This window comes from Chrysemys picta, chromosome 20 (genome assembly GCF_011386835.1).
Source record: "Chrysemys picta bellii isolate R12L10 chromosome 20, ASM1138683v2, whole genome shotgun sequence".
NCBI classification, from domain to species: Eukaryota; Metazoa; Chordata; order Testudines; family Emydidae; genus Chrysemys; species Chrysemys picta.
Genome location: NC_088810.1, coordinates 15,276,305 through 15,303,135, shown reverse-complemented (window position 1 = coordinate 15,303,135; position 26,831 = coordinate 15,276,305). Strand labels below are relative to the sequence as shown.

Genomic DNA, 26,831 nt, shown 5'->3' with positions numbered 1-26,831 from the left:
AGGGGGTGTATGGGGATAGATAGATAGATAGATAGATAGATAGATAGATAGATAGATAGATAGATAGATAGATAGATGGGGTGTATGGGGATAGATAGATAGATAGATAGATAGATAGATAGATAGATAGATAGATAGATAGATAGATCCTATTTCACAGGTGATAGTGGACTGTGTTATGCTCCACAGAGCTGTTCTTTGCCAGCAGACCCTCCCGAGAGAGCCGCTGTTCCCAGCACCTCCTGCCCTTCGGGGTGGCTCTGCCTTGGGGGCGGGAAGGCTAGCTGGGGGGCAGTCCAGTGTGTGCTCAGCCCACTCTGGAAATGGCACTGGGCAGCACAGGCTGGGAGCTGGAGCCGCAGGGAACCACAGGGTCTGTCTGTGCCTGGCAGCCTCCATAACAAATCCCCTTTCTTATTTCATCTACTTGCCTTTGCCGGTCCCAAGGGAGGCTCCGTCCTGGGGCCCAATGTTCTCACATTAGGCCTTGAGGCCATGCCAAGCCGGTCAGTGTCTGGGTGCAGATGGTGCTTTTAGAATGTGGAATAAAATGAATAGGGGTGTGTGTCACCGCTGCCCTCTGCTGGATGAAACCGGAACAGTTTGATGGTGCGTCTTAAGCCCTATTGTGCTAACAACTAATGGGGAGTCTCCGTTAGCTCAGGTGGCGGGTGCCATGGAGCAAAGCAGGCATGGCTTTGTTGCAGTGCTCATGCCCCTTTGCTCTTCTTCTCCCACTCCAGCTGATCCCATACTGGGAGAAGACGTTCGATATCGACCTGTCCCAGCCCCAGATTGGTGTGGTTAACGTTACAGATGTGAGTATACAGACACGCAGAGGCCGCCCGTGTGTTGGGGCCAGTCTGGCTGGGAGTCAGTCTCTCTGCAGTCCCTGGGGATGTGACCCCTGCTGGGTCAAGGGAGCCCAGTGCCCCGCCTCCCCGCAGCCTGTGTTTCAAACGTGTGCTGGAGCCATGGGGAAATCAGCACGGCTGTAGCCCAGCTCGGGGACACGCTTCCAACATGCTTTGGTCCTGTGTGTTCTGCACGGATTGGTCTGTGTCAGAAATGCCCCAACACTGGCTCCACAGATTTAGCATCCCGGCCTCCTCTGTGCAGCTGCTGATCTCTGTGCCCTGCGGATCCAGCCTGGAGCCTGAATGAATTATGGGCCAGGTCTGGAGGCCCCGGTTTATGCCCAGAGCTGCCCCAGGCCAGCTTCTCCCTGGTGTCCGGTCAGCTTGCTCCAGCCTTGAGGCTCGCAGGGACCAGGATCGCTCAGGCCAGGGCCTGATCCTTGGTAGCAATGGGGGTGGGGCAACTGTACAGTACGAACACTGGGATCCGAGACCTGCGCCGCTCGTCACACAGAGAGCCTGGCCACGCTGGATCCAGCACTGGGGGTGACCCTGTCTCTGGCCTCCTGCCCTCCCCCCCACTCCTTCCCTCCCCCGAAACTCACTGCTTCCCCCTTCCCCCCCAGGCTGACAGCATCTGGATGCAGATGGACAACGAGGAGGACCTGCCGTCCGCAGAGGAGCTGGAGGACTGGCTCGAGGACGTGCTGGAGGGGGAGATCAACACAGAGGATGATGACGACGACGACGATGACGATGATGATGACGATGATGACGATTAGCTGCCTCTCTGTGGGCGTCCCCAGCCTGCCTGACACACAAGGCCAGGCCCTGCCCGGGTCGCACCCGTGCCACCCCACCGGGGGCTCAGGGGTGGGAGTGACGGGCCCGCGGCCACGCCGGGGTGAAGAACGCCACCAGACTCTAACGATAACGCCTTTTTATATGGATCTGACCGCAGCCAACGTCCCCCGGCCCCACACTACCCCCTGCAGGACGCTGACTCCAGGGGGGAGACTGGGCCCCCTGGGGACGAATCCCCCCCAATAGAGTCCGTCTGCCCCCTCCCCCTCCATCTCTGTCTGCAGCGGCCCATCTGGATTTTGATCTCAGCATGTGTGAGTTGGGAGCTGCCGGTCCCCTGCCCTGAGCGTCCCACTCCACCCTTGCATGTCACGAGTACCTCCTGGCCGCTCCCTTCCCCACGGTAGAGCTGGGAGAGTTTGCCCTTTCCCTGCCGAGGGGCAGGTGTTCACCCAGCCTGAGCCAAACATCGAAGGGGGAGAGTTTCAAAAGCACCGGAAGAGCCCAAGTCCCGTCGTCTTTCATTATGCTCTTTAATCCCTCCCCTGAATTTGTGGAGGGGAAGTTACAGCTCAGCTGGAACATTGTGGGTTATAACTGAGTCCCTCCCCTCATAAAAGCCAAATGCCTGGAGCTAGAGGAGAATCCCCATTCTCTCTCAGCATTATAGGGCTCATGACACACAGTAGAGCAGCTCCCGTCCCAACCACTAGAGGGCAACTGTGTCCTATACAGACATAGTCAGTCCATTACAAAGCATAAATAAGCCTGCAGGCAAACTGAAGGCCAAATCAGAGGAAATCCGTCCCTTAAAATTGCTGTTTGCCAACCTGAGATAAAAATCCATTCTGCGTGTTTCCCCTCCTCCACCGGCAGCTCGTCCCTTTCCCAGTGTCCCTGTGTGGACTTTTAATCAGCGATCTCCACTGGTTTCATCGCAGCACAACGCACCCTTACCTCCTCCCACGGAACAACACGGCGCCACCCCCCCCCCCACACACACACACACATGCCCTCCCTCGCAGGGGGGCAGCCAATGTACAATTTGTATATTTTTAAACAACTTTGTACAGATCAATATTGTAACAACCAACGTGATTAAAAATGAACAGTGAGAACCACAAGGGGCTTCCAGATTGTTTTGTTTATTTGGTTCAAACAATGAGGTGGGTTTTTCCGAGACCTGGCTGAAGATGCCAGGACGGGACTCTCACGCCACGAGAGACTAGTCCATCGGGGTCTGGATGGGAAGAAAGCACTGAGCCCACGTCTGGAGGACGTAGGACCCAGCTGCTTCCGAGAAGGACTGAACTGGGATCTGTACTAAGACTGTCCTGTGCGTGAGACGGCGGAGGGCTCCCCTCCAGATAATCAGTACTTGAGCTCATCAGTGAGTTCATTTGTCATTATCAGGAGTTCGTTTAACCAAGTTGGGAGCAGAGCTGTGGTGACTGGGTTTTCCGGCAGTGGGCTTTGAAAAGCACCACACCCTGTATCAGCCAGCTCCCTGCTCCTGGGGTCAGGGTCCTTGGAGTCAAACGAGAGGGTGACGTGGTATAAAAAAGTCCCAAGTGCAAAACATGGTGGTGGCAGGAGCTACCCAAGCCCAGGGCATAGGAAACCCAGGGGCGCGACCATTTGAATTTGGCAATTAAGAACGTGCTGGGAAAAATTTCGAACAGCGTTCACCAGTTTCCTGGGGTTACAGATATTTTTTTCGTGGAAACGTTTGGGTTATTTTGAGAGTCAAAATGGAAAAATTTCAGTTTCCCGTTTCCCTCCCTCCCTCCCGCCTTTGCACACCTGGGGAAACAAGGAGGAAAACCAAAAAACCGAATGGATTTTTTGTTTGGAATCTAAATGATACAATTTTTCCTTTTGCTTCGTTTCAGCACCAAAATGTCGCATCCGAGCAGGTTGCGCTTCAGATTTTCACGTGATTCAAAAAGTCGTTTTTCCACCCAAACAACTGGTCAATGAAAGAATTTTGAGCGGCTCTAACCCACCGCTGAACGTTCCACTCAATTTTGGATGTGGAATAAAAGGCAGGAATTGTGCCGGCAGCACCCATTGGTGCTGGCACGTTGCATTTCTGAGCCAGCTGGACCTAGGATACAGCCCTTGTCCTGCTCGGCGCTGACACCTCCCAGTCCCCTGTGTTTGGGTCTGGAGCCTTCGGCCTCGTTGGGCCCCCTGGCAGCCCCTGCATCGAGGACGAGGAGGGGCACGCTGCACCCTGCCGCCCGTGCCAAGCCTCCAGCTAAGTGGCGGGTGGGAGAACCTGAGCCGGAGCAACTCCGCGCTGTTCCCATGCGGCTGGCGTTGCCAAGGATACCAGGTCTACGCTACATTAACTGCAGGCTGCAAGCGATGGCCCAGCTGGGGAGTGCAGACAGACCAGCATGATGGGCCTGAGAAGCGCGGCGAGGGCAGGGGGGGAATGGAGGTTGTCTGCGTCGGGGGTGGGTTGCACATATGCATCCATGCATGTACTTGTACAGGTGTGTGTGTGTGCATGGGTATTTGTGTGCAACTGTATGGGGCCATGGGGACAAGAGGGGAAAGTGAAGAGGACTCGTAGGAGCCTTGAATAACTGAATCCAGGTCCTACCTGTATCCTCAGCTCAAAGGTCGCTTGGATTGGCAGCATCAGCCCCTCTCCTTAAAGATCCCCTTGTCCCGCGCTGGCTTAGTGTCTGTGCACTGCCGCTCGCTTCCGGGTGGAATCAGGACAACTCCAGTGGGCGCCCTGGTCCCTGCGCTGGGCACCACAATTCTCCTGCAGCGCATGGGACCTTTTCGAGCACGAGGATCCGGGTTCTATCTTCGTGCCGCTGCCATGAAGCTCTGAACAGCTTCTCATCTTCTCCTGGGGGCGATTCAAGGATACAGCTGGGGAGTTTGGTACCAGAGAGCCCCAGCTGTGCCCCATGCCCACAGCGTCTCACCTCTAGACCGAGGGCTGCAGGCTGGGCTGTGCCCAATGATCCCCCTCCCGCTGGCAAACCTTGTGTACCCCCTGGTCGCAGGGCGATGGCTCTCTCGCCAGCCCAGCATTGGCTTCACCTTGGGCTGGGGCGACGGAGGGTTTTGTTGTCCCGTCTTGTGGGTCAAGGTGACCTGCATTACTGCTAACCGTGAGCTGGGCCCACCCTTCATGTACTTAACGTCGCCAGAAGCCACAGCAAGGCTGGTGCATGACAAATGGCAGCATCTGTCCCTGGGTGACTCCTCCCTCCCCTGCATCCATGAGCAGGAGGCCCAGGGCAGTCAGTGCCAGAGATGCACTGGGGAGGGGCTAGCACCAACGAGGTCAGGAGGGGATTTCCCCCACGGGCAGGTCCTCCCACCACCCCAGGGACTCCTCTGGCCACTGTCAGACACAGAACACCTGGTCTGAGTCTGATCTTAGGCCTAGTCAATGTCACCTGCCGCGCCTAGTCAGGTTCACCTTCCACTGCTCATGCTCCAGCCCAAAGCGCTCACTGAGGTCAGCTTCCCAGCACCAAGGCAGGGTTACATTTGAATAACTAAATACATACAGAAAAAACCTCCAGTATAGAAAAGGATTTTAAAATTAAAAATTCATGAACCCATCTCCGCTGTATTAACGTCAGGCTCTGTAAAGCCTTTTAGGTGTTGAGCCAGTTGGTTACAGCAGGGGACTGGCAGACGACATTTGTGGGTTGGGGCAGGGGCGGGGCCAGGGGTGCCGGCGGGGGGCGGGGTAGAAGAGGGGAAGTTGATGCCTATGCACGGTATTCCAGGTGAGATCTCACCAGCGCCTTGTATAATGGTACTAACACTTCCTTGTCTCTACTGGAAATACCTCGCCTGATCACATTAGCCTTTTTCAATACACCCAGGTACTTCTCCTCCTCCGCTGTACCCCACAGATACGTCCCCAGCTTATAGCAAAAATTCTTGTTGTTAGTCCCTAAATGCCAGGGCCGCCCGGGAGCGGGGGGGGGCGGGGGGTGGAAAGTGGGGCAATTTGCCCCAGGCCTCAGGCCCTGCAGGGGCCCCCACAAGACTATAGTATTCTATAGTATTGTAACTTTTTTTTATGGAAGGGGCCCCCGAAATTGTTTTGTCCCAGGCCCCCTGAATACTCTGGGCGGCCCTGCTAAATGCATAACCTCGCACTTGGTATTATTAAATTTCATCCCATTTCTATTACTCCAGTTTTCAAGGTCACCCTCCAGATCTTCTTATATGCTCATAGAATCACAGGACTGGAAGGGACCTTGAGAGGTCATCTAGTCCAGTCCCCCACACCCATGGCAGGACTAAGCATTATCTAGACCATTATCTACGTATTATCTAGTATTACCCATCCCTGACAGATGTTTGTCGAACCTGCTCTTAAAAATCCCCAATGACAGAGATTCCACAACCTCCCTAGGCAATTTATTCCAGTGCTTAACCCCCTGAGAGTGAGGAAGTTTTTCCTAATGTCCAACTTAAACTGCCCTTCCTGCAATTTAAGCCCATTGCTTCTTGTCCTAGCTTCAGAGGTTAAGAAAAACAATTTTTCTCCCTCCTCCTTGTAACAACCTTTTATGTACTTGAAAACTGTGATCATGTCCCCTCTCCGTCTTCTCTTCTCCAGACTAACGATGTTCCGGTCCTCCTCTGTATTGGCAATACTGCCCAACTTTGTGTTATCTGCAAACTTTATTAGCACACTCCCACTTATTGTGCCCAGGTCATGAATGAAAATGTTAAATGGGATTGGACCCAAGAGGGGAGGGGAGTTGTGTCCACAGGTTGGAATGGGAGGGGAGTGGGAGTCAGGACGCCTGGGTTTTACTGAAGCCTGAGGCCAAACTCAGAGGATCAGGCCCAGTTGGTATAGAATTGGGACCAAGGGGAGCACAACTGGGCCAAACAGGAATCATGGGGCTCAACACCTGGATGGGGCGGGGGGGGAAGGGGTCTTTAGAAAATTTCTATTGGCCATATTTGCTACAGGTTCCCCTCCCTCTGCCCTGTTTGCTGCCCCCTGGTGGCTGCTGTGCTAATTCACCCGGAGAACCCCACAGCCTTGGCTGATATGCAATAGTGACGCTTCCTTCCTAGCGTCTCCTGCCGCTGATCCCCAGCCCCTGGCAACTGTCTCCCCCTTGGAGTCTGCGTCCACAGCTTCCACAGGCCGCTTCTCGCACACCATTTGTCCAGGGAGCGCGGGGTAGAGAGGACAGCGTGTGCAGCAGTGTCTGGGAAATGCCCAAGATCTCGCTCTGCCCTGGGGCAGGATGTGGGCGAGGCGGATGGCAGCACACAGGAGTGGCTGATCTCGTGATCCTCCAGCAGTCACAATGGTGGAAAGCGGGTGACACTAACATTCACTTGGAAGGAAAGATCTTAATGAAGCGGCATGTGAAATTTTGGTGCCATCAGATCCAAAACCTGGGCTCAGGGTTGGAGTTGAGATGGCAGAGCTGTGTATAAGGGGGGAGCTCAGAGCTGGGCTAGCAGGGGCTGCAGGTCGGGATTGAGGGGCATCGGCAGAGCTGGGGTGGGGGGGACCCAGGGCCGGGGTAGCAGGGGGCTGCGGGTCGGTATTGAGGGGCATTGGCAGAGCTGTGCGGGGGACCCAGGGCTGGGCTAGCAGGGGGGTGCGGGTCGGGACTGAGGGGCATCGGTAGAGCTGTGGCAAGGTGCTGCCCTGCAGTCCCTGGGGCGCGTAGGCGGTTGAGTTCCCATCACTGCATTGCTGTTTAACCCAGCATGGCCGCGTCTGGCTGGAGCACTCGCTGTCAGAGGCATTTCCTGCAACACCACAGGTCCATTCACACACACACACTGAGCATGGAGGCGGCTCCCAGGGGACACGCCAGCCCCATTGTTTTCCTTCCCCTGCACATGGGACCAGCGAATTCTCCGCAGGGGATCACGATCCCGCCGGGGCTCTCACCAGCCAGCAGGGCCTGCGTCTGGCAGGTGAGCTCAGCTGAGCCTGCAGCCAGACACCGCCTGCTCTCCAGGCAGCAGCATCGTCAGGTACGGGGGCAGAGGCCCACCTGAGTCAGTCCCGTGGCACCAGGCAGGCAAAAGGGCATCCAGGCTCCCACGAGCCTACAGGGAGACACAGCTGCAGGCCCTAGCCACGGGGAGCCCTGAGCTTGGAGAGATGAAGCTGGGAAAACCCCGTAGCTAGTGGTGAGGGGAGTGAGAGGAGAGAGTGGGCGGCAGCCAGCGCACAGGGACTGTGCCCCCATGTGGACCATCAGAACCGCACCCCGATCTGCTCCCAGGCTTTGCCCAGCCTCATCCGTGGCTCTGAAGGACTGAGATCTAGGGTCGAGACACCCAGAGTCAGGATTTCTGTGCTGCCCTGGGAGGAGCAATGCATAAGGAGAGGGACCTCCGGGACGAGGCAAAGGGACCATGCCGTATGGCTGTAGCGGGTGCTCTGGCCTGGCTTAGCTTCCACCAGCCCCCAGCACCGTGGGGCCAGGTTGGCCTGGAAGGGATCTGAGAGTCCCTCAATCCAGCCGGTAACGAGGCTGCTTCTCTCCGATCCCCTATTCAGGGACCCTCCCACAGAGAGATGGGCTGATCTCTGACCTTGCCCAGGTGGAAGCAGCTTCCTGAGGGATCCCCCGACCTGGGGGAGCTTTCCCTGGAGCCTGGGTATGAATGTCCTGCTCAGACTCAGACACAAGCTGCAGGAATCCCGGGGGGCAGGGTCCCCGGCCTGGTTTATATAGGCCAGACTAGATAAGACCGGTCCTTAATGTCCGTGTCTCTGTGACGGGGGAGTGCCAACCAGACGGCCCAGGCGAAGGGCCTTTCCCAGGGCTGTAGGACGACAGGCTCCCAAGCCCTGATGAGGCCTGAGTTGAAGGGGCCAGGCCAGGAGGACAGTGGGGGGAGATAGAGGGAGAGAGGCTGGGCGTGACAGGGAAGCGGGGTTCAGGCAGGTACGAGGGCCCGTGGGGCCGCTCACAGCCCCGTGCCCATTCCCAACACGATGCCCCTCCTGTGGTGCCAGCCCAGCGCACGGCAGCGCGGCATCTCGCCCCTGCCCAGGAGACACCGTGGTGGCAGCTTGGGGGCCTAAGAACAGCCACAGAGACAAGGGGGACTGAGGGGTTTGGGTCCTTCGAGCTGCCAGGAGGGAAGCCAAGGAGAAATCCCACTCCCAGGAGCTGGCACATGGCATCTGGCGCTGGCAGGAAATTTCTAACCTGGGGGACAGATGCGTTTCCAAGGGGGGTGCTGTGCTGCAGGGACCAGAGCAGGGGGCTCATAGGAGATTCACTCCTTCAGTGAGTGCTGATCCCAATGCCCCAGTGCGACACTAGGGGGCGCTGTGCTGCAGGGCATGGGGAAGGGGACTCAATAGGGGGCACGCTCCCCTGAGTCAGTGCTGACCCCATAGTGGTGCTGGACCTGCTGTCTGCTGGGGCAGACGCATAACTCCACGATCCTGCCTTCCCACCTTCATTTTCACAAGCACTGAGGTTTTAGGCTGCACTCCAGCCAGGGCCACTGGGTAATTACATTCTGCCAGAGTAAATTCACTCAGACATTTACACTGGACACAAGACTCTTCTTCACTTCTTGTCCTAAACTGTTATATTGTCCTGTGCTGTTAGGCAGCTGCCATGCCCCGCCCCAGAGGTGGCTGCATATCAGTGCTGCGTGAGTGAGCCCGGTGCAGAGTTGTTGTGAGGCTGTTAAGCAGCTGCAATGCCCCGCCCCAGAGGTGGCTGCATTTTTTCAGCATTGGGAGGCAGGACCAATTTCCCCCACTTTCCAGCGAGGCTCTAGCAGTGTTTGTGAAACTCTGTGCGGCCCTCGGCTGGAAGCAGCGTCCCCAGGGCAGGGATGGGTGATGATGGCTGAGCTGATGGCGATAGTGGGGCAGCAGGCAATGCCAGAGGATGTCTCATGCTCTCATATGGAAATGCTTGGAGATTAAGCAGGGGGGTCTCAAACTTCATTGACCCCCTTCTGACAACAAAAATTACTACACGGCCCCAGGATGGGGGACCGAAGCCTGAGCAGGGGGGGAGGGGCAAGGCCAAAGCCCGAGCCCCACCGCCCTGGGTTGTGGGGGGTGCAAAGCTGAAGTCCAAGAGCTTCAGCCCCAGGCAGGGGTCCTGTAACCTGAGCCCTGCTGCCCCGGGGCTGAATCCCTCGGGCTTCGGCCCTGGGCCGCAGCAAGTCTAAGCCAGCCCTGGCGACCCCATTAAAACAGGGTTGTGACCTACCTTGGGGTCGTGACCCACAGTTTGAGAACTGCCGGATTAGGGTTTTGTGCAACACCCTAATGGAATAGCTCTGAGTGCAGACGGCAGGAGGCCAGGGGCAGCAGACAACGCCCAGCTGCAGACCTGCCCGGAGCTCCCAGAGAGACCCAGCTCCCCCGGGATGTCCACCCAGGGATGACAGCCCACACAAGCACTGCCGCCCACCCTCTCCCAGGGATAGACCCCAGGGGACCTAGTTATGACAGAGAGAGAGAGAGAGCACAACCCTAGATAACTACAGTACATGGTCTTCCTATTTGGGTAGAATCTTGTTAATGTACCTGGTCGAGTTTAACCTCTTGATGGCTTTGCTCCCTGCATGCGCCCCCTGGATGCATTCCTATCCCACTGCCCACAACACCCCCTGCTGGAAGAAGTTGGGACTGGAGCAGCTGGGAGCTCCCTCCACAGCCAGTTCTCCTGCCCCGCTTCCTACAGCGCTCCCTGCTGGGAGAGGCCGGGACTGGAGTAGCTGGGAGCTCCCTTCCTGGCCAGCCCTCCTGCCCTGCTCCCTGCAGTGCGCCCCCTGCTGGGAGAGGCCGGGACTGGAGCTGCTGGGAGTGCTGCATAGCGAGCACCTCCTACACCATTCCCAAGGGCGGCAGTGGCAGCCTTCCAAACAGCTGCAGCTCTGGGTTCACATCGTCTAGGAACTGCAGCTGGCAGCCACACAGGAACTGAGTCTGGCCTCTCCCGGCCAGAGCAGGCAGCAGCTCCTTTCCCCTGGTGCCCCAAAACTCAGCCAGAAACCTGGGCCCCACAGTCATGCCCCTGCCAGGGGCACTGCCCAGGCCTGGGCCCAAGGGCCCCACCAGCAACCAGATGGGCAAACCCACAGGGTCTGAGCTGCTGGCTAAAATAAACCCTGATGTCATGTTTCCAGTCCCCCACCCCCCTCCTTGGGGGGGAAGCGAAAGGCCCCAGTTCCTCCTTTTGATTTCATTCTTACACTGCTCAGATTGTGATGCGGTTTGTTGGCCCCTCCCGTGGGGCGGCGTGGCGGGGGAGGAGGGCTGTCCCTGTGGGGAACACAGGAGTGGCTCCTGCAATCATGAAGGGGCTGTGAGGGTTGGGGGGAAGCAGGCTTGGGGGGAGCCAGGTTTGAGGGGAGCCAGGCTCAGGGATGCAGAAGAGGGGGGAAGGTGCCAGGTTGGGAGCTGCACCTCCTGGCAGCTGGTTGCAGAGTCTGTATTGTTCTTCAGATGCTTCTTTTTCACTTCCCAGCTCCCTGGGTCAGGGCTAGCAGTGGAGAAACTCATAAGTGACCCTACAATAACAAACCCATGAGTGCAGCCTTTCATTGCCGGGTGCCCCTACAATAACAAACCCATGAGTGCAGCCCCTCATTGCCAGATGCCCCTACAATAACAAACCCATGAGTGCAGCCCCTCATTGCCAGGTGACCCTACAATAACAAACCCAAACCCATGAGTATGCCCAAATAAATCTGTTAATCTTTAAGGTGCCACTGGACTCCTCGTTGTTTTTGTGGATACAGACGAACACAGCTACCCCTCTGATACTTACACCCACGAGTGCAGCTTTTCATTGCCGGGTGACCCTACAATAACACACCGGTGAGTGCAGCCAGGGGTAACTAACTGCCCGGTGTGAAGGGATGATGGCAAGTGGCCAAAGGGTGGGGATGCCCTTCTGGGCTACTGGCAGGTTCTCTCCTTTGGGGATCGGAGCTGGCCTGGGTCACCCTTTGGACGTAGGTTCTGCCCCACTGGGTCTGGGCCCTGCTGAAACGAGATGCAAAAATCAACCGGCTGATGCAGCGGGAGTTTGCACCTCAGCCCCTTCCCCAGAAAACGGGTCAGTTTCGCTTTCTGTTTGGCGCCGCTAGCCCCGGCTCGTGGCCACCCTGTCGTGTTTGGGTCGCTCAACCCCTGGGCGGGAATATGCTGGATTTCCAAAGGCACCTGGGCTGATCCCAGCAAGCACCGCGTGCTCCCCTGAAACTCCCCCTCGGGCCAAGCAGCCGCGCGCACCCCCCGGGCTCTGGGGCCGCCAGCCCTGAGCTCCGGTGTCTCGGCGAAGGGGGCGGGCGCAGGGGGGGCGGCGCGTGGCAGGGGCGTGGGATGCGAAGGGTTAAATGCGCTGGCGGAGGTTCGTGCGCTCCGCGCTCCCCAGCCCGGCGAGCCAGGAGGATGCAGACAAAGGCTCCGTCTCCCTCGCTCGCACTCCGGCGCTGACATCACGCTGCCTCCGCCAGGCGAGCCCAGAGCGCAGCCAGGCGCGGCGGGACCGCCCCGAGCCCCAGCCCCGAGCGGACCGGCCCCGGCTCAGCCCCCATCCCAGCGCCCGGTGCCAGAGCCAGCCCCGGAGCCGGTAAGTTGCTGCCGCCGGGCTGGGCGGGGGGCGTCACGGCTGGACCCGGGAGTCTTTCCCCGGAGCGGGGCGGGAGGAATCGGGGGTTGTTTCCCCGGATCGCACCCCGGCAAAGGGCCGGGCCTCTCCCAGCTCCTGCTCCGGGCCAGCCGCTGGCTCTCTCCGGAGCGCCCGGCCTCACGCAGCTGGCAGGGACCCACCCTGCGCCGGGCAGATGAACCCCGACGCGCCCGGCCGCCGTTCCCCTCCGCCCCCCAGTACACACACCCCAGGCGGGACAAGGGCTGGGGCGAGATTTCGGTCCCCGCCGCCCCCAAGGAGCCCTGCCCGGCGCTCACGCCCTAGGGGCTCTGGGGGGTCTCTGAGCAGCGCTGAGCTGGCTCCAGGGACAGCTGGGAGCAGACGCCGGAGGCGGCACTGTAAGATTTAAAGATTGGTCTCTCTAACCCCGCGAAAGCACCAGGCTCCTGGCTCCCCTTCCCTGTGCCTAGCTGGTGCAGCCCCACCCCTCCGGGTGTTGGGTGTTAGGGTAGTGCCCCCGGAGCTCCGCCTGCCTTGTGCTCGGCGCTGTACAAACACCGCTCCTATCCCCGGGAGCGTGGGAAATCCCTTCTGCTCCCTCTCCCCTGGGGACCAGGCCTGTCTCTCCCCACCCTACTGGAGCTGCAAATCCGCCCCAGACCCAAGCACTAGAGCTTCTGTTCTGGCAGCTCCCTGGGCTTGGTTCCTGTTCCTCTCCCCCCATGGTCAGTTTCCATTTCTGTGGCTGCCTTTGCTAGTGCCCCAGCCCAGCTGCAGGGGGCTTCCCCCAAAGATCTGGAGGGGATTGCAGGGCTGGGGCTGCCCGGAGGGGAAGTGGTGAAATCTAGGCAGGCAGTGCCCACGCCAACGAACAGCCATGTCACGGCCCGCCAGCGTGATTCAGTGGCTGACCATGGGAGCTGTTGGATCGGGCTCTTTTCTGCTGGGGAAGGGAGGCTGTTTCAGGGCAGAGGTTTGGGCTGGAATTTTCACAGGAAATCTCTGGGCAACACGGCAAACGGGAGCCCGGGAGGCAGCGTGGGAACCCCGGGAAGTGTGGAAAGGGCTGGGTTGGTGGGAGATTTGGGTTCAGTCCCTGCCTCTGCCACCTGGTCCAACTCCTTTAATCTCCCCACCTGTAACATGGGGGCAGCGTCTCTCCTGTGTCGTTTCACTTGTGAGCTGGTTGGGGCAGTGCCTGGCACAGTGGGGCCCTGCTCTCGGCTGCCGGAGCACAGGTAGTAAACGGTGTTGTTAATAAGAGCTCGCTTCTGCAAACTGAGAGCGGCTGATGAAAAGTACTCGGGCAGAGCTAGGTGGTGGTGGTGGCGGCATTATCTTCCCAGCAGAAAACCCACCTGGCTGAGCTCTCCAGGCCAGATGTGAAGGGGCGAGAAGGGGAAAAGGATGCACCGGGCACTGCGCCATTCACAGCACAGGGGCGTGGGCCTCCATGCCAACTTTTCCAGCTGTTCTGTCTGCCCCTTAATGTTATTTACTGTGAGTGCAGTAGGTACCCTGGGGTGATGCTCCTAACTGTGCCTAATCTCTGGCCACTAGAAGGCAACTGTGGGTTGCTGGAGGCATGGTCAGTATGAGGCAGTGGGTTGCAGGGGTTAGATTGGGGGGAGCTGTCAGGACTCCTGGGTTCTATCTCCAGCCCTGGAGGGGAGTAGGGTCTAGATGCTAGGGCACAGGGCGGAGTCAGGATGCCTGGGTTCTAGCCCCACCTCTGCTGCTGACTCTGTGCATGGCCTTGGGCATGTCATGTCCTCTGTGCCTCGGTTTACTCGCCCGTCACATCGGGCTGATAATACTGAGCTCTCCTTGGGGGCAGGGAGCTATTTCTAGAGGGCCTCGGATGAAAGGTGGGGGAGGCGTTGTTATTGTTCATCTTCTGGGACGCCCCTGGTTGCTGTGAATCCGCCATTCCTGCCTTCTGCGTGTGAGCGGCCAAGCAGGAGCCCCTGAGATGGAAACGTCTCTGGTGCTGGGTGACTGACTTGTGGCTTTGGGGAAAGACGTGGGGCCTGGTCCTCATTTGCTCCAAGGCTCCTGTAGACCCCTCTGACAGGAACTATAATTGACAAACCCCCTCTGTCCTGTGATGGAGAATCCGGGGCCCTGTGTATCTAGATCTAGAGATGCCCCCCCGCTCCCTCCTGGCACGCACACCCACAGCAGGCACTCAGCTGTTCAGCGAGCAGTGGAAGTGCCTGGAACTAGCATGAGACTCCAGCTCTTGGTCTAGACGCACTGGTGCACACAGGACGCCAGGTAACCCAGCCCCTCGGTTATCCACAGCCTGGCCGTGCTCCTGGTGCCTGATCTCTGCACCGGAGCCCTGCAGGAGTGCACTGGCTGCGCTCCCAAGAGCTCAGGGCTGGGCTTTCCAAAGACCTCGCTCCTATCCAGGCACATGAACCGACTTTTCTGCACCCAGTGTGCTGAAAATCCTGCCCCCCCTCCCAGTGCCTTCCCCCAGGGCTGTCCCCTCTCTCCTGGCAGCTGACACAGACTCTAATCTGGTGGCTCTTTGGCTGTCTGTGGCAGCGGGGAGGGCGGGCTGGTCGCTTGTCCCACTGCCCCCCAGCGAAAGTTGTGGCCACGATTGTCAACAGAGATGCGGGTTTTTGGGGAGCACTTCCTGAAAATCCGAGCTCTTTAAGGCACCCCAAACTGGGGCTCCTAAACCCCACACCACTTGGGAAACCCACTGGCCTGAGCATGGTCACCCTGAGCAAAAGAGTTCACAGGGCCCTCATCTTCTTGTCCCCCCACCCCCAATGCCCACTGTCCATCAGCCCCTCCCCAACCTCCCAGCCCTGCACTGGTGGATACTGGCTGCATCCTTCCTAGGGCAGCTATGACCCCTGCGGTGAGAGCCTGAGCCCTCCCACAGGACCTGGTTCCGCCATCGTGGGAGGAAAGGGAGCGTTGCTGAGGGTAAGGGGTGAAAGGCAGCAGAGCCTGGGTCTCATCAGTCACGCTCCAGCCAGCAGCGCAGAAAGCCTGCGTTCTCGAGCCGGCTCCAGATGCTTTAATGGGGCAGGAGCTGGCAGGTGAACTCCAGCGCCGGGATCCGGGCCGCTTGTCTCTGAGCCGAAACATGTGGCAGTGCTGCGGAGACCCCTTGAGAGCAGCCATCCAGGCCTCTGCGCAGAGACTGGTCGCCTGGTGTGGAGCCGAATGAAGGGGCAGGGGGGTGGGCTTCTGGAGGGAGGTTAAGGAGAGATTTCCCAGCTGTCAGGCCAAGGGGGAGCGGGGAAGAGGTGGGGAGAAGGAGTGCAGGGGAAAGGGGACAGATTGGAAGTGTGTGTGTGATGCGGGCGTTGGCCGGGCCGCGTCATGTGACAGGCAGCAGAAAGTTGCCATTCTATAATCTCCTCCCCTCACAGGCATCCCACCCCCTCACACACACACACACCCTCGTGCCTTTGGTGATTAAACAATCGCATCGGAAATTGCTAGCGGCTCTCATCACATCCCCTCTGTATGTCTCATCGGCACACGGGCTGTGGTGCACGGCAGAGAACCCCTTCCCCATCCCCATGCGGCTGCTGCCCAGTCTCTATCCCAGCGTGATCGCCGGCTCCTCTCCCACCCCACAGAGCTAGGGCTGTGCCCTGGTGCTCTCACAATCATGTGCACGCTGCTGCCGTGACCCTTGCCAGGAGGACAGGTACTTGTGCAGACAGGGGCTGGGGATGTGTGCAGTCTTACCCAGCCCCACTATTGGCTGTTTTGGATTCTTGGACCTGCAGATCAGCCAGCTATAAACCCTGAGCCCCATCCTCTCCCATGAGCTACGAGTCACTCCCTTGGAAGTCTGACTGCTGGGAGTAGACCCCTTTCCCCTTCTGTCATTGCCAACTGTCTGTGTTCGCCGTCAGAAACTGCTGCAGGCCAGCTGGAGTTCTGACTGTGTCTGACAGTACATAGAGGCCCCAAGGGCACTGCACAGACACAGTCCCTGCTCTCAAGAATCTGAATAAACCAGACAGACAAGCATGGGAGGGGAAACTGAGTCCCAGAGAGGGGAAGTGACCTGCCCAAGGGCAAGCCAGGCATAGAATCCAGATCTGAGTCCCAGCTCTGTGCCCTCCCCACCATACCTCTTGTCATACAGTCCCCTCTGTGGGCCACGACAGGACCTTTGGCATTAAAGACACGGTCTTCTAACACTAGAGCTAAAGGAGCAGCCCTGTTAGCAGGCGGCAGTAGTAGGGCCTTATCCTCATCCACTGATCAGCCACTAGAGGGAGACATGTCACTCATGCTGTCCACATGTCAAGATGGCCCCGAAGCTGCAAACACAGGGGGGACTGTTGAGAATTTCACCAGGAGTTTAATGGTGGAGGAATCCGGGAGCCAAAATGTCTCTGTTTCCCATCATTTGAGTCATCGCTCTGCCCTTTCTGAAAGCTCCACACCCAAGTGCCCTGCCCCTTATCTCTGTGAGTCCTGGGCTCTGCTCCCCACTCCCTGGATCTCTCTGCTGTCCATGGAGCCCCTGGGCAGCCAGCCCCACAAGCCGCACAGCTTTGTCATTTGATCTCTCTTGTGAGTTGGTCCCTTCGGCCGCCTCCCCGTCAGTGCCTCTGTCGGCTCCTGATCTGTCGCTCTGGGAGTTTGCTCACCTCCCAGACTGTTAGCAGGGCTGTCCCTCATTCCCCAGCCAGGCACCTCCATTGCTCACTTTAGTGGGGTAAATCCTTGGTTGGCTGTGACTGTAGCCACACATTGACAGTGTCTATCCATCTCCATATATGTATGTCCCCTTATATCCCATCCCCACACACACCCAGGAGCGCTGCCAGCTTTTCCGCCACCCCAAAATGCCGCCCCCTCATAGAGGCGGCGGAAGATCCTGCCGTGGAAATATCGTCGCGGTTGCCACCCCCCAAATCGCAGTGCCCTAGGCGACCGCCTAGGTCGCCTGATGGGTTGCGCCGGCCCTGCACGCACCCCTTTAACATTCCTCTAGTTTTCTAGCTAATCCGGTGGTTTTCAACCTGTGGTCTGCAGCAGTTATTTGGTGTTGGTCCTGCTTTGAGCAGGGGGTTGGACTAGATGACCTCCTGAGGTCCCTTCCAACCCTGATATTCTATGATTCTGTGACACCTTGCAGACACCGTTCAAAATTTTGTAAGGGTCTGACAGCGAAAAAAGGCTGAAAACCACTGATCTAACCGATTACGTTAGGGACACTGTCCATTAAGCCCCAATGCTGGGGTCCCCGCCCCTGTTTGGAGCTCGGCTGCTGGGTTCCCTTCTCCCCCATGTTTGAAACGGCAGCTGCCACCCCCAGAGCTGGTTTGGGTGTAATTGTCAGCTGGAGACCCTCACGTTGGTGCTGTCTGGGTGCAGAGGAGTCGTCCTGGGGGGAGGTTCATGGGTGTGTGCAGGGGAGGAATCTGGGGCACCCATGGGGGCTGACTCTGAGAGGACATGGCTGCCAAGGGTACCCAGGGCATTGCTCAGCCCTGCTTTGCCAGCCTATCTCAGTCTATAACTCTGCTGTGCAGCCCGCCCGTATTGGCAGCACCAGGGTAGATGTGTCCGCACAGGGCAGGGAGCAGAGCGCCCGGCCCTTGCTGAGCAGGAAGGGGAGATGCCAGGAAAGGAGGAAGGAGCATTGCCATCATCCCCCCTGCAGACCCTAGTGTCTGATGCCTGCTGGCTGTCCCCTCTGCCCCACGCTCTGGGCAGGACCCGGGTGGGTCACTGGTGAAAGGCAGAGGAGGCCCCTCCATGCAGCCTCGCTCTATTCAGGGAGATAAGGAGGCCAAGACCAGGGAGGGGAGGGGGTACTGAACCCATAACACCCCCCCTCCCCGAACTGCCTGATTCCTGCAGCCAGACATGCCCACACACTCAAGTGCATCCACACACAACATGCTCGTCACACACTCAGGCTCCCTGAGACACACCTTCCCTGACCTCCACGGAGAGGCACACAACACACTGACTGCACACGCACTGCATCTGCACACACAAGTGCAGCATCCTCATCCGGACAGCCATCCATGCGGTGCATTCACCCCCATTCACCATGCGCGTGAACGCACCCTCCCACACAGCACCCCCCTACTGCACACACAACCATGCACCCTCACGCTTGTGACACCCATGTGCAAGACACACCCCGTCCAACACATCCCTCTATTCCCCACGGCACACGCTCACCACAATCACCCCCACAGTCACACTCATTGCACACTCAGCGCACGCTCGCCGTGTACCCACTCCCCACCCACCCCCACACTGATTACACAGACAAGCTCCTCACGCACACACCCTCGCCTAGCAGAAAATGAACCTTACTCTCTTTGTGAGTCGCTGGGACCTTGGTGCTCCCCCGGCCATGTCCTGACTGGGCTGAAATGGTGCAGCGCTCTCCCCCAACAGCGAATGGGGCCATTGGCTCCTCTGCTCTGCCAGTCCCCAGGCCACGGATTTTGCCCCAAAATGACCACTGAGGATTTGGGGGTGGGACAAACCCTAGTGGAACTGTCTCCCCACCCCCGGTGCAATGACACGTGACCAGAAGTGCTAGCTGGGCAGACTGAAGCCTGGCTCCCTAGAGCAGGCAGAGAGGAGCCTCTCGGGGCCCTGCCCTAGGGAGTAGGGTGACCAGACAGCAAATGTGAAAAATCGGGACGGGGGTGGGGTGTAATAGGAGCCTATATAAGAAAAAGACCCCAAAATCAGGATTGTCCCTATAAAATCGGGACATCTGGTCACCCTACTAGGGAGCCAGGTTTTAAAAGGGGGAGGGATAGCTCAGTGGTTTGAGCATTGGCCTGCTAAACACAGGGTTGTGAGTTCAATCCTTGAGGGGGCCATTTAGGGATCTGTCTGGGGATTGGTCCTGCTTTGAGCAGGGGGGTGGACTAGATGACCTTCTGAGGTCCCTTCCAACCCTGATTTTCTATGACAGGACAGGCCTTGCCTCCACTTTACGGGCATCTGGGCAAGTCTGGGCAGGGACCAGGACGAGTGCCAAAGACTCTGTGAAATGGATGAGACGTTCCCTTCAATCTGCCCTCGGGACTCCGGGTGGTGGCTGGCAAGGCTGCTAAACTCGGCCAGGGATAGGCAAGGCAAGTCGGGAGCCAGCGACAGCCCTGGGATCTGTCTGTGTCCGTCATCCCCCCCCCACCCCTTGTAACCATCGCAGTGTGGTGTGGCGAGTATTGTCCTTCCAGAGCGAGGTCTCGGGGGCTGGCGGAGATGAGGGGTTAGCAGCAGATTCTCTCCCGCCTCAGCGGCAACTGTGCCAGTTTGTCTGTCAGGGATGGTGTTTTCTAATCCCAGCTAAGAGCAGAGCTGACAGTTGTGTCGGGGAAGAGGCAATGGATCTATCTATCCCCAGACACCCCTTCGACGTGATCTATTGATCGACCTGTGTATGTCGTACCTGCCGCTAAGGCTGCTGTCATCTGACCCTGCCAGGTGTATCACTCGTCTGGGATGGTTGTCCCGAGTCCCGTCACCAGGGGGAAAGGGTGTGTCAGGATCTGGTCCCCTGGAGTCTCTATCTAATGTCTCCCAGGTGAAAGCGTCGGACGCCAGCCAGGCAGGGCTGAATCTGTGATTAGAACGATGCTTCCTGCAGCAATTGTCATCTGAGCACTTCCCAGTGCTTTAGAAACAGTCATTAAGGCCTCTCTGGTAGATGCCAATATCATTATTTCCATAGTACAGAGAGAGAAACTGAGGCACGGGGAGACAGTGAGTTTGCCCAAGGTGACAGAGCAAGTCAGAGCTGGGAATGGAACCCAAGAGTCCTGACTCCCAGCTCCAGCACTGGACTCCACTTCCCTCTGTGTATAGACCTAATGACACCCCCCGTGTGTCTTGTCCCAGCCAGCAGCTCATCTGGTGTACGACCTGGTACTGGCCCTGTGCACAATGCAGGTTTGCCTGGGGCACGGCTCGGTCTATGCCTGCCAAGCAACAATCTCTCCCTGACAGGGCTCCCTCCCAGCATCACAGCCTCACCACATGGGCTAAAGGAGGCTCCCCCAACAGCTGTCACTAGTAGTAGGGCTTTTATCTTCATTGCAAGGCCTTTAGTTGGGAGAAACCATTACGTGTGTGGAGGGGAGGATGTGGAGACCCAATGTCTGACAGCTCCCAATGCCACTTGGCTCCTCTAGTAGCATGAAGTCCTGTGTGGCAGCCAGCCCACGGGAGGTTAGCCCAGCAGCAGCCCCACTCCTGGCTCGGGATGGGGGGCTGTGGCCCCTGGCTTAGCACCTCCCCCCGGAGCAGGGGGGGGGCATAGACAAGGATTGGGCACAGCACCAGCCTTTCACCTCCACCCAGGGGCACCAAGGCCTGGTCAACTTCCCTGCAGGCCAGGCACACGTGGTGAGGCCTGGCAGTGCAGCCTTCTCAGGAGCAAGGCCAGTACTGGGGGCTGGCACAGGCAGCCCCTGGATGTAGCCTCAGAACAAGGCCACTGTCCCCACAAAGCGCCCCCTACTGCTGCACCCCTGCACTGCTATGCTGCGGCCATGGGCCCATCTAGCTGGGTATCCTGTCTCCAGCAACAGCTGGCACCAGCCGCTTCAGAGGAAGGAGCGTGCAGCGATGGGAGAACCTGCTGCACCCTGGTCAGTTCCCTCCTGACCCCTTGGCTTCTGCCCTGAAGCATGATACTGCTGGTGATTTGCGTAGCAAAATATTCCACCAATGGGCTTGCCATTTCCCCACTAAAGAGAGTTGGCCGATCACATCAGGCGTTTTCTTTGCCCTTCCCCAGTGTCGCTCGCTGGGAAATCTGCCCAAATGGCTCTTTTCACATCAAAACGATGAGAGAATCGGAACCACCTGTCCCAATTTTTCCTTGGTGGGGGGTGGGGGGGGCAAGAAGGGGAGGTTGGGGAGACGTTACTTGGCTACAGGTGGAAAACAGGGTCGTGACCACTAGAGCTGGGTGAATCGTTTTCTTTTTTTGTCCCCGTCCCCTCCTTACACACCGGTCATTTTGAAAATCGGGGGTGGGGGAAGAATTGTTCTGGGTCGGATGGAAAATGAACATTTTCAAAATTACTGGTGAAACAAGAAGTCAAAAAATCCTCAACCTGACATTTTAGGTCAAACAAAACATTTTTGCTTTGACAAAAATCAGCCTGATTCATTTCGATGTTGAGCATTGTTAGATGGGTTTGCATTTTTTCTAAATGAAACTGAAGGAAATTTTGAAAGTCATTTTTAAATTGGGGAAAAAAAACGAGATCTCTCCTTCCCCTCCCCACCCCCAAATTTGTTTTGTTGTGAAGGGAACAGTTTCAGTGCAAGTGACACGAAATGAGCGAAACATTTGTTTGGTTGAATTGGCATTTACCTCCCAAGTTTTGGCCAAAAATTGTCATCCATTTCTAGTGATAGCTGAGAAAGGAGCAAAGTGGTTCCAGAATAGGGTGGATTTGCCAGCCCAGGGGGCTCATGTTTAAACTGTGGTGAAATGGGCTGGGAAAACCCTCTCTGTTTTGTGTAGTTCCCTCTTTGGTTTTAAAAATTTTCTTCTGACCAGGACTCGCAGCGGAAGTGGGATCCAGGGTTTAAAGCAGGCGGGGAGGAGGGGGGCAGGAACATCTGGGCTCTATTCCCATCTCTGGGAGGGAGGGTGGTCTCATCATTATATCAAAGGAGCTGGAGTCAGGACGCCTGGGTCCCACTGGCTCTAGGAGGGGACGCGGGGCTAGTGGCTTGAGCAGGGGGCTGGCGGTAAGAACTGGTTTCTATTCCTGATTCAGCCGTAGGTTTTCAGCAAAGCCTTGGGTGAGTCACCCCCTGACTCAGTTTCCTTACCCGTTCAACATGTCCCCTTGCTCAGCAGCGTTGGCAGGCTTAGTTCAAGAATGTTTGGAAAGTGCTTGGAGAGAAGTGGCTGCATCATTGCAAAGTCCTGTGCTGAGCTGGGCTAATGCGTGAGTGCACCCCCACTGCCCTCTACTGGATGAATAAGAGCTGCTCCTCCATGTGTCATAGGCCCTGTAGTGCTGACAGTTGATGGTGATTCCCCGGCAGGGGGCCGTGCTTTTGGAGCAGGAGGATCTGAGTTCTGTCCCTCTGAATTTCCCCAGCATGCAGCGTGGTGACTAGCCGTCTCTGGGGACGAACTGCCGTCCCAGAAACAGTTAACCATCAGGCCTGTCTCTGAAAGGCCTCTCTCTCTCCGGGTGTCAGTGCTGTGCTTGCACTACAGGGCTGCCAGTCACTCGGCATTGTCCTGGGGATTTGGGTGCTTGGGATCGCCGAATAAAAGGCCCATTGTTTGGGGCACACACCAACCCCCTCCACACTCTGCTCGTCTTTTGTTTGTGTCCCTGAGCTTTTCTGCATGGCTCCAGCAGCCGACCGGACATTCCATTCCATTTCCGGGGGGGGCCGCTTGCTGGAGGATTTGCATTGACTGGCCAAGTTAGATCCAAAGTGTTTGTGTGTGAGGAGAGGTGTTGGGTGGGGGGCGGGGGGAACACAACGCAGTGGGGGTGTGAAAAGAGCACGAGGGGTGCTGCTTCTTGGAGCTGAGGACGATGGAGCAAGATCAGAGGAAGGAAAGAAAGATGGGGAAAGAGCGAAGGAATAGGAAAGTGGGAGGAGAGAGGGAGAGGGAATCGGCTCCGTTGCCTTGTTCAACTTGATATTATTTCCAGCTGTCGGGAGGAAACTCGAACCTGCCAATGCTCTCAGCAGACACGGGGGATCTCAGTCCAGGGTCAGGTTAAACATTCCACATCTGCTACAGTGGGAATTCCACTGAGCCAGATCCCCCGCCCAGCCACAAGGGGCTGAAACTCACGGCCCTACCCAGCGTCACGTGCCTGGTGGTGGCTGAGCCCCGGGTCCAAAATCTCTGCTCCTCTGGGCCCTGTGACACTCGCAAGGAAGCAGCTGCCCTGGGAGGTGTCTGGTCCTGTGGGGGTTGGGGAATAGGTATGCCAAGAACCTGTGATGGGAGTGAGGGGGGTGAAGCAGGGCCGGAGGAAACAACGTGGAAGGAACCGGGATGCATGGAGTGACTGGCACTCCCCAGGCGCCCATGAGGCTGGGGAAATCGGGGAGCCATCGGGTCACTCAGGTCACTGCATCCTGCCCCTTGCCAGCCCCCTCGTGCAGAGAGCAGAGGGGAAGCACATTGTGCTGGCGAGACGGGGGGCTAGCGGAGGCCATTGCCGGGCAAGTAATGGGGCTCCTCAGTCACACTCAGGCCCCTCTGCAAGTGGTGACTGGGAATGGCCCTCCGAGAATTCCCCTGGGATGGCATGAAGGGTCTGAACCGACCCAATCCTCAGCACAGGGGGTGTGACTGGAATGCCTTGGGCCCTGCCCGTTCTCTGCTTGCTGGGGCCATAGAGGCACTATGGGAAGCAGAGCATAGGTTAGAGCAGCCCCGAGGCTGCTCTAACTGACGCTGGGGGCTGGGCTGGCCCCTGCACAGCCCTAGACTATGGAGAGTGCAAAGGTGGCTTAAAGCCTCCTGCTCTGGCGCAAGTAGGTGAGCTGGCTGAGAATCAGGCCGTAGAATCCCAGCTTTCGCTCCACGGAGCTCTCAGGGCATTATGGTTGGTGCCTTGTTAACAGGAAGATATTGACGCGCTGAAGTGGGCTGAGAGATGAGCCAGAGAAAGATCATGGGCTGGGGGAGATGAGAGCTGACAGAGAGGGCACGACAAGGGTCTGCAGGCAGGGAGAGGGATTTGCTGAGTGCTGTAACCAGGAGCAGATGGTGAGGGAAACTAGCCCAAGCTGGGGAAAGTCTCCCAAGGGAATCTAGGTGGGAGGGGAAACTGAAGCACAGAGTGGGGAAGGGACTTGCCCAAGGCCATCCAGCATGGAAGTGGCACAGATGGAACCCAGGTCTCCTGACTTCCAGGCCAGGCACCGAGCCTCTTCCTTCCAAGAGGATGCGTTGAGCTTCTTGCTTTCATGTCCCTTGCTACGACCTAGCCTTGGGGGGGGACAGGTGGGAATGATGCGGCAGGCAGCATGTACAAATGGTCAGTGGCTGCAGAGGCCACCAAACGTCTGGCTGGCATGCAGGAGGCAGCGTGGAGCAGTGGTTAGGGGCTGCAGGGACCTCGGAACTCCTGGATTCTCTTGCCAACTCTACCCAGGGCTGGCTGTGCGACCTCACCGGAGTTGCTTTGCCTCCCTTGTTATTTGCAAAGCTAGATGGAAAACAAACAACCTTCTTGCAACAATTTTTGCTGTTATTTATCGGAATTTAAAATGGAAAAAGTTCCGCGGGTTGGGATTGGGGGCACCAGCAGAACTGGGGGAGGGGAAGCCCAGGGCTGGGATAGCAGGGGGATGTGGGTTGGGATTGAGGGGCACTGGCAGAACTGGGGGGGGGAGCCTGTACAGAGACACCCCACACTGTCCTATGGGCGCCAGCCACATGATGCATTTACGGCTCGTGCGCTGGCATTGGCTTATTTTCCATTTAATAAGTTTTCGTTGTTTTTAAAAATTGCCTCTGGGGCGATTGGTTGTGTGACAAATGATGCTTTGCCATTGGGATGGCACCTCGCCTGGGCGCTCTTCCAGTGCTTCTTGCCGAGGAATTGGCTCAACACGCTCTGTGCTGCTTCGGGAGGCGTTTTCCGCCACGGAGATTTGCTCTGTGCAGGTGTGTGGGGCGGGGCGGGAGCGCAGCATGGAGCAGGGCACAGAACCCTGAGCTGGGAGTCTTGAGCTCTGATGTCAAGGGACCACTGGGATCATCTGTGAGGAGGGGAGGATACCCAGGGCAGAGAACGGCTCTGAGTTAATTCCTGTTGGAACCAGAGCAGATCTTCTAGGCAAACATCCAACCTTAATTTAAAGCTGGCCAGGGATGGAGAATCCACTGTGACCCTTGATCTCCATCATAGCTGGTCACTCCACACCACAGCCAAGACCAGGTGGTGTCCCTTATCTGGATTGGTTCTTCGGGCGTACGGGGTGCTGGCAGGGGTCACCGCATCAGGGAGAGTCCGTGTTTGCGCAGGCTCTGCATGTTCCCATCTGGGGTCATTCCCCGGCTTCCACTTGGTTGAGTTGTCTCCGGTCTTTGCTGCCACAAGTCTCATGTGCACCAAGGTTTACATCCGAGGCCAGCGCCGGAAGACACCGGCTTCTCCACGGTCCTCGGCGCTCTCCTGATGGTTGAAAACGTGACCCTTGTTTCCAGTCGGAATTTGTCTCGCTTCATTGAGACCAGTGCGCCCCTCGGGTGCCCAGCTGGAGCTGTTCAAGTGAATGAATCCTAATGGCCTTTTACGTGCCAAAGGGCCGGTTCTCCTGCCTTGCTCGGACACACGTTTCTGAGCACCTTGTTGGCTCTCCTGAAATCCCTGTGAGGAGGGGAGGATTATTGCTTAGACTGTCAACTTCTTGGGGCAGAGACTGTGTTTGTACAGCACCTAGCACCCTGGGGTCCTGCTCCACAACTGAGGCAGCTACAGATCAATAGCACTGCTCTCCCATGTCACAGATCGGGGAGCCAAGGTAGAGGGGAACTGAGGCCAAACCTTGGGCACCAGTGTTGCAAGGGCTTTGAGGATCTCAGTGGCACCGACATTTTGGACTTAGGCGGCAGAGGCAGCTGCGTTAGCCCAGTGCCTGAGCCACCTGTTCATCCCTCCTCCGTGCGCTGTGCCCAGTCTGAGATGTCTTCAGCTCATGCAGCTAGAAAAGCCTCTGTGTTAGCTGCTGCTGCATAGCATCCCCCAGAAATAATCCTAGCCAACCAACAGTCACTGAATCCGCCAAGGCTAAATCGGTTCTTCCCTCGGCCGCAATCGGCTGGCCGTGGTTTTGCCCCACAGATGCTCATCTGCAAATCTGTAAACAAGCAGCCGGAGGAAGAGCTCTTCCTGCTGTGGAGATTAAAAAAACCCTTTGGACTCAATCTCGGAACTTGCTGCAAAACTGAAAGGGTGGCAGGGCACGTGCCATGGTTAAATCCACGTACAAACCCACCCAGCGCAGGATTGATATGAACCAGGGGGCTCAGCTCTCCTGTGGGACAGCAGTGACTTCCCCGATGCGATCCCCCAATCCGGGACTCGTGCCGAACAGCTCCGAGATCAACAACCTGCTGGGGGCTGAGGACCTGTCTGTCTCCGGTGCTGGGTGCTCTCCAAAGAAACGGACACATCGCAGAAAGCTCCTGCATCACCCAGGACTGCCCGGAGAAAACCAGCCTCAGGATATTTAAGGAAAAGCCCCCAAACAGCTGCATAATTACATCTCCAGACACCTAAAATGACGTTTGCAAAGCACCTGGAGCACCTCGAATGCCAGGTGCCGTGGCTATACACAGAACGTTAGCGGCTGGAGGAGGAGTAACTAGGAGGATGTTTATCATGGACTGGGCATGTGATTGTACAGTGGCAGAATCAGTAACAGAACCCAGGAGTCCTGACTCCCAGTCACCTGCTCTCACCACTAGCGCCCACGCCAATCCCAGAGCTGGCCCAGAACCCAGGATTACTCGCCCCCCCCCCCATCCCTCCTCACACACCTGTGTGTGCCGCGATGGATGGCG

The 26,831-nt window shown here is 57.5% G+C and overlaps 2 protein-coding genes across 2 annotated transcripts in view; both read left to right on the top strand.

Moving 5' to 3' along the window:
• CASQ1 (calsequestrin 1) overlaps positions 1-2,785 on the top strand; it is a 38,050-nt gene extending 35,265 nt beyond the window's left edge. The window contains exons 10-11 of the mRNA XM_005293767.4: positions 744-818; positions 1,484-2,785. Of these exons, the coding sequence (XP_005293824.3) occupies positions 744-818; positions 1,484-1,639 (231 nt within the window). The 3' untranslated portion in view covers positions 1,640-2,785. The remainder of the gene's footprint in view (positions 1-743; positions 819-1,483) is intronic.
• A 9,107-nt stretch (positions 2,786-11,892) lies between these two features.
• PEA15 (proliferation and apoptosis adaptor protein 15) overlaps positions 11,893-26,831 on the top strand; it is a 40,865-nt gene continuing 25,926 nt past the window's right edge. Inside the window, exon 1 of the mRNA XM_065574692.1 lies at positions 11,893-12,259. Coding sequence (XP_065430764.1) covers positions 12,024-12,259 — 236 coding nt within the window. The 5' untranslated portion in view covers positions 11,893-12,023. The remainder of the gene's footprint in view (positions 12,260-26,831) is intronic.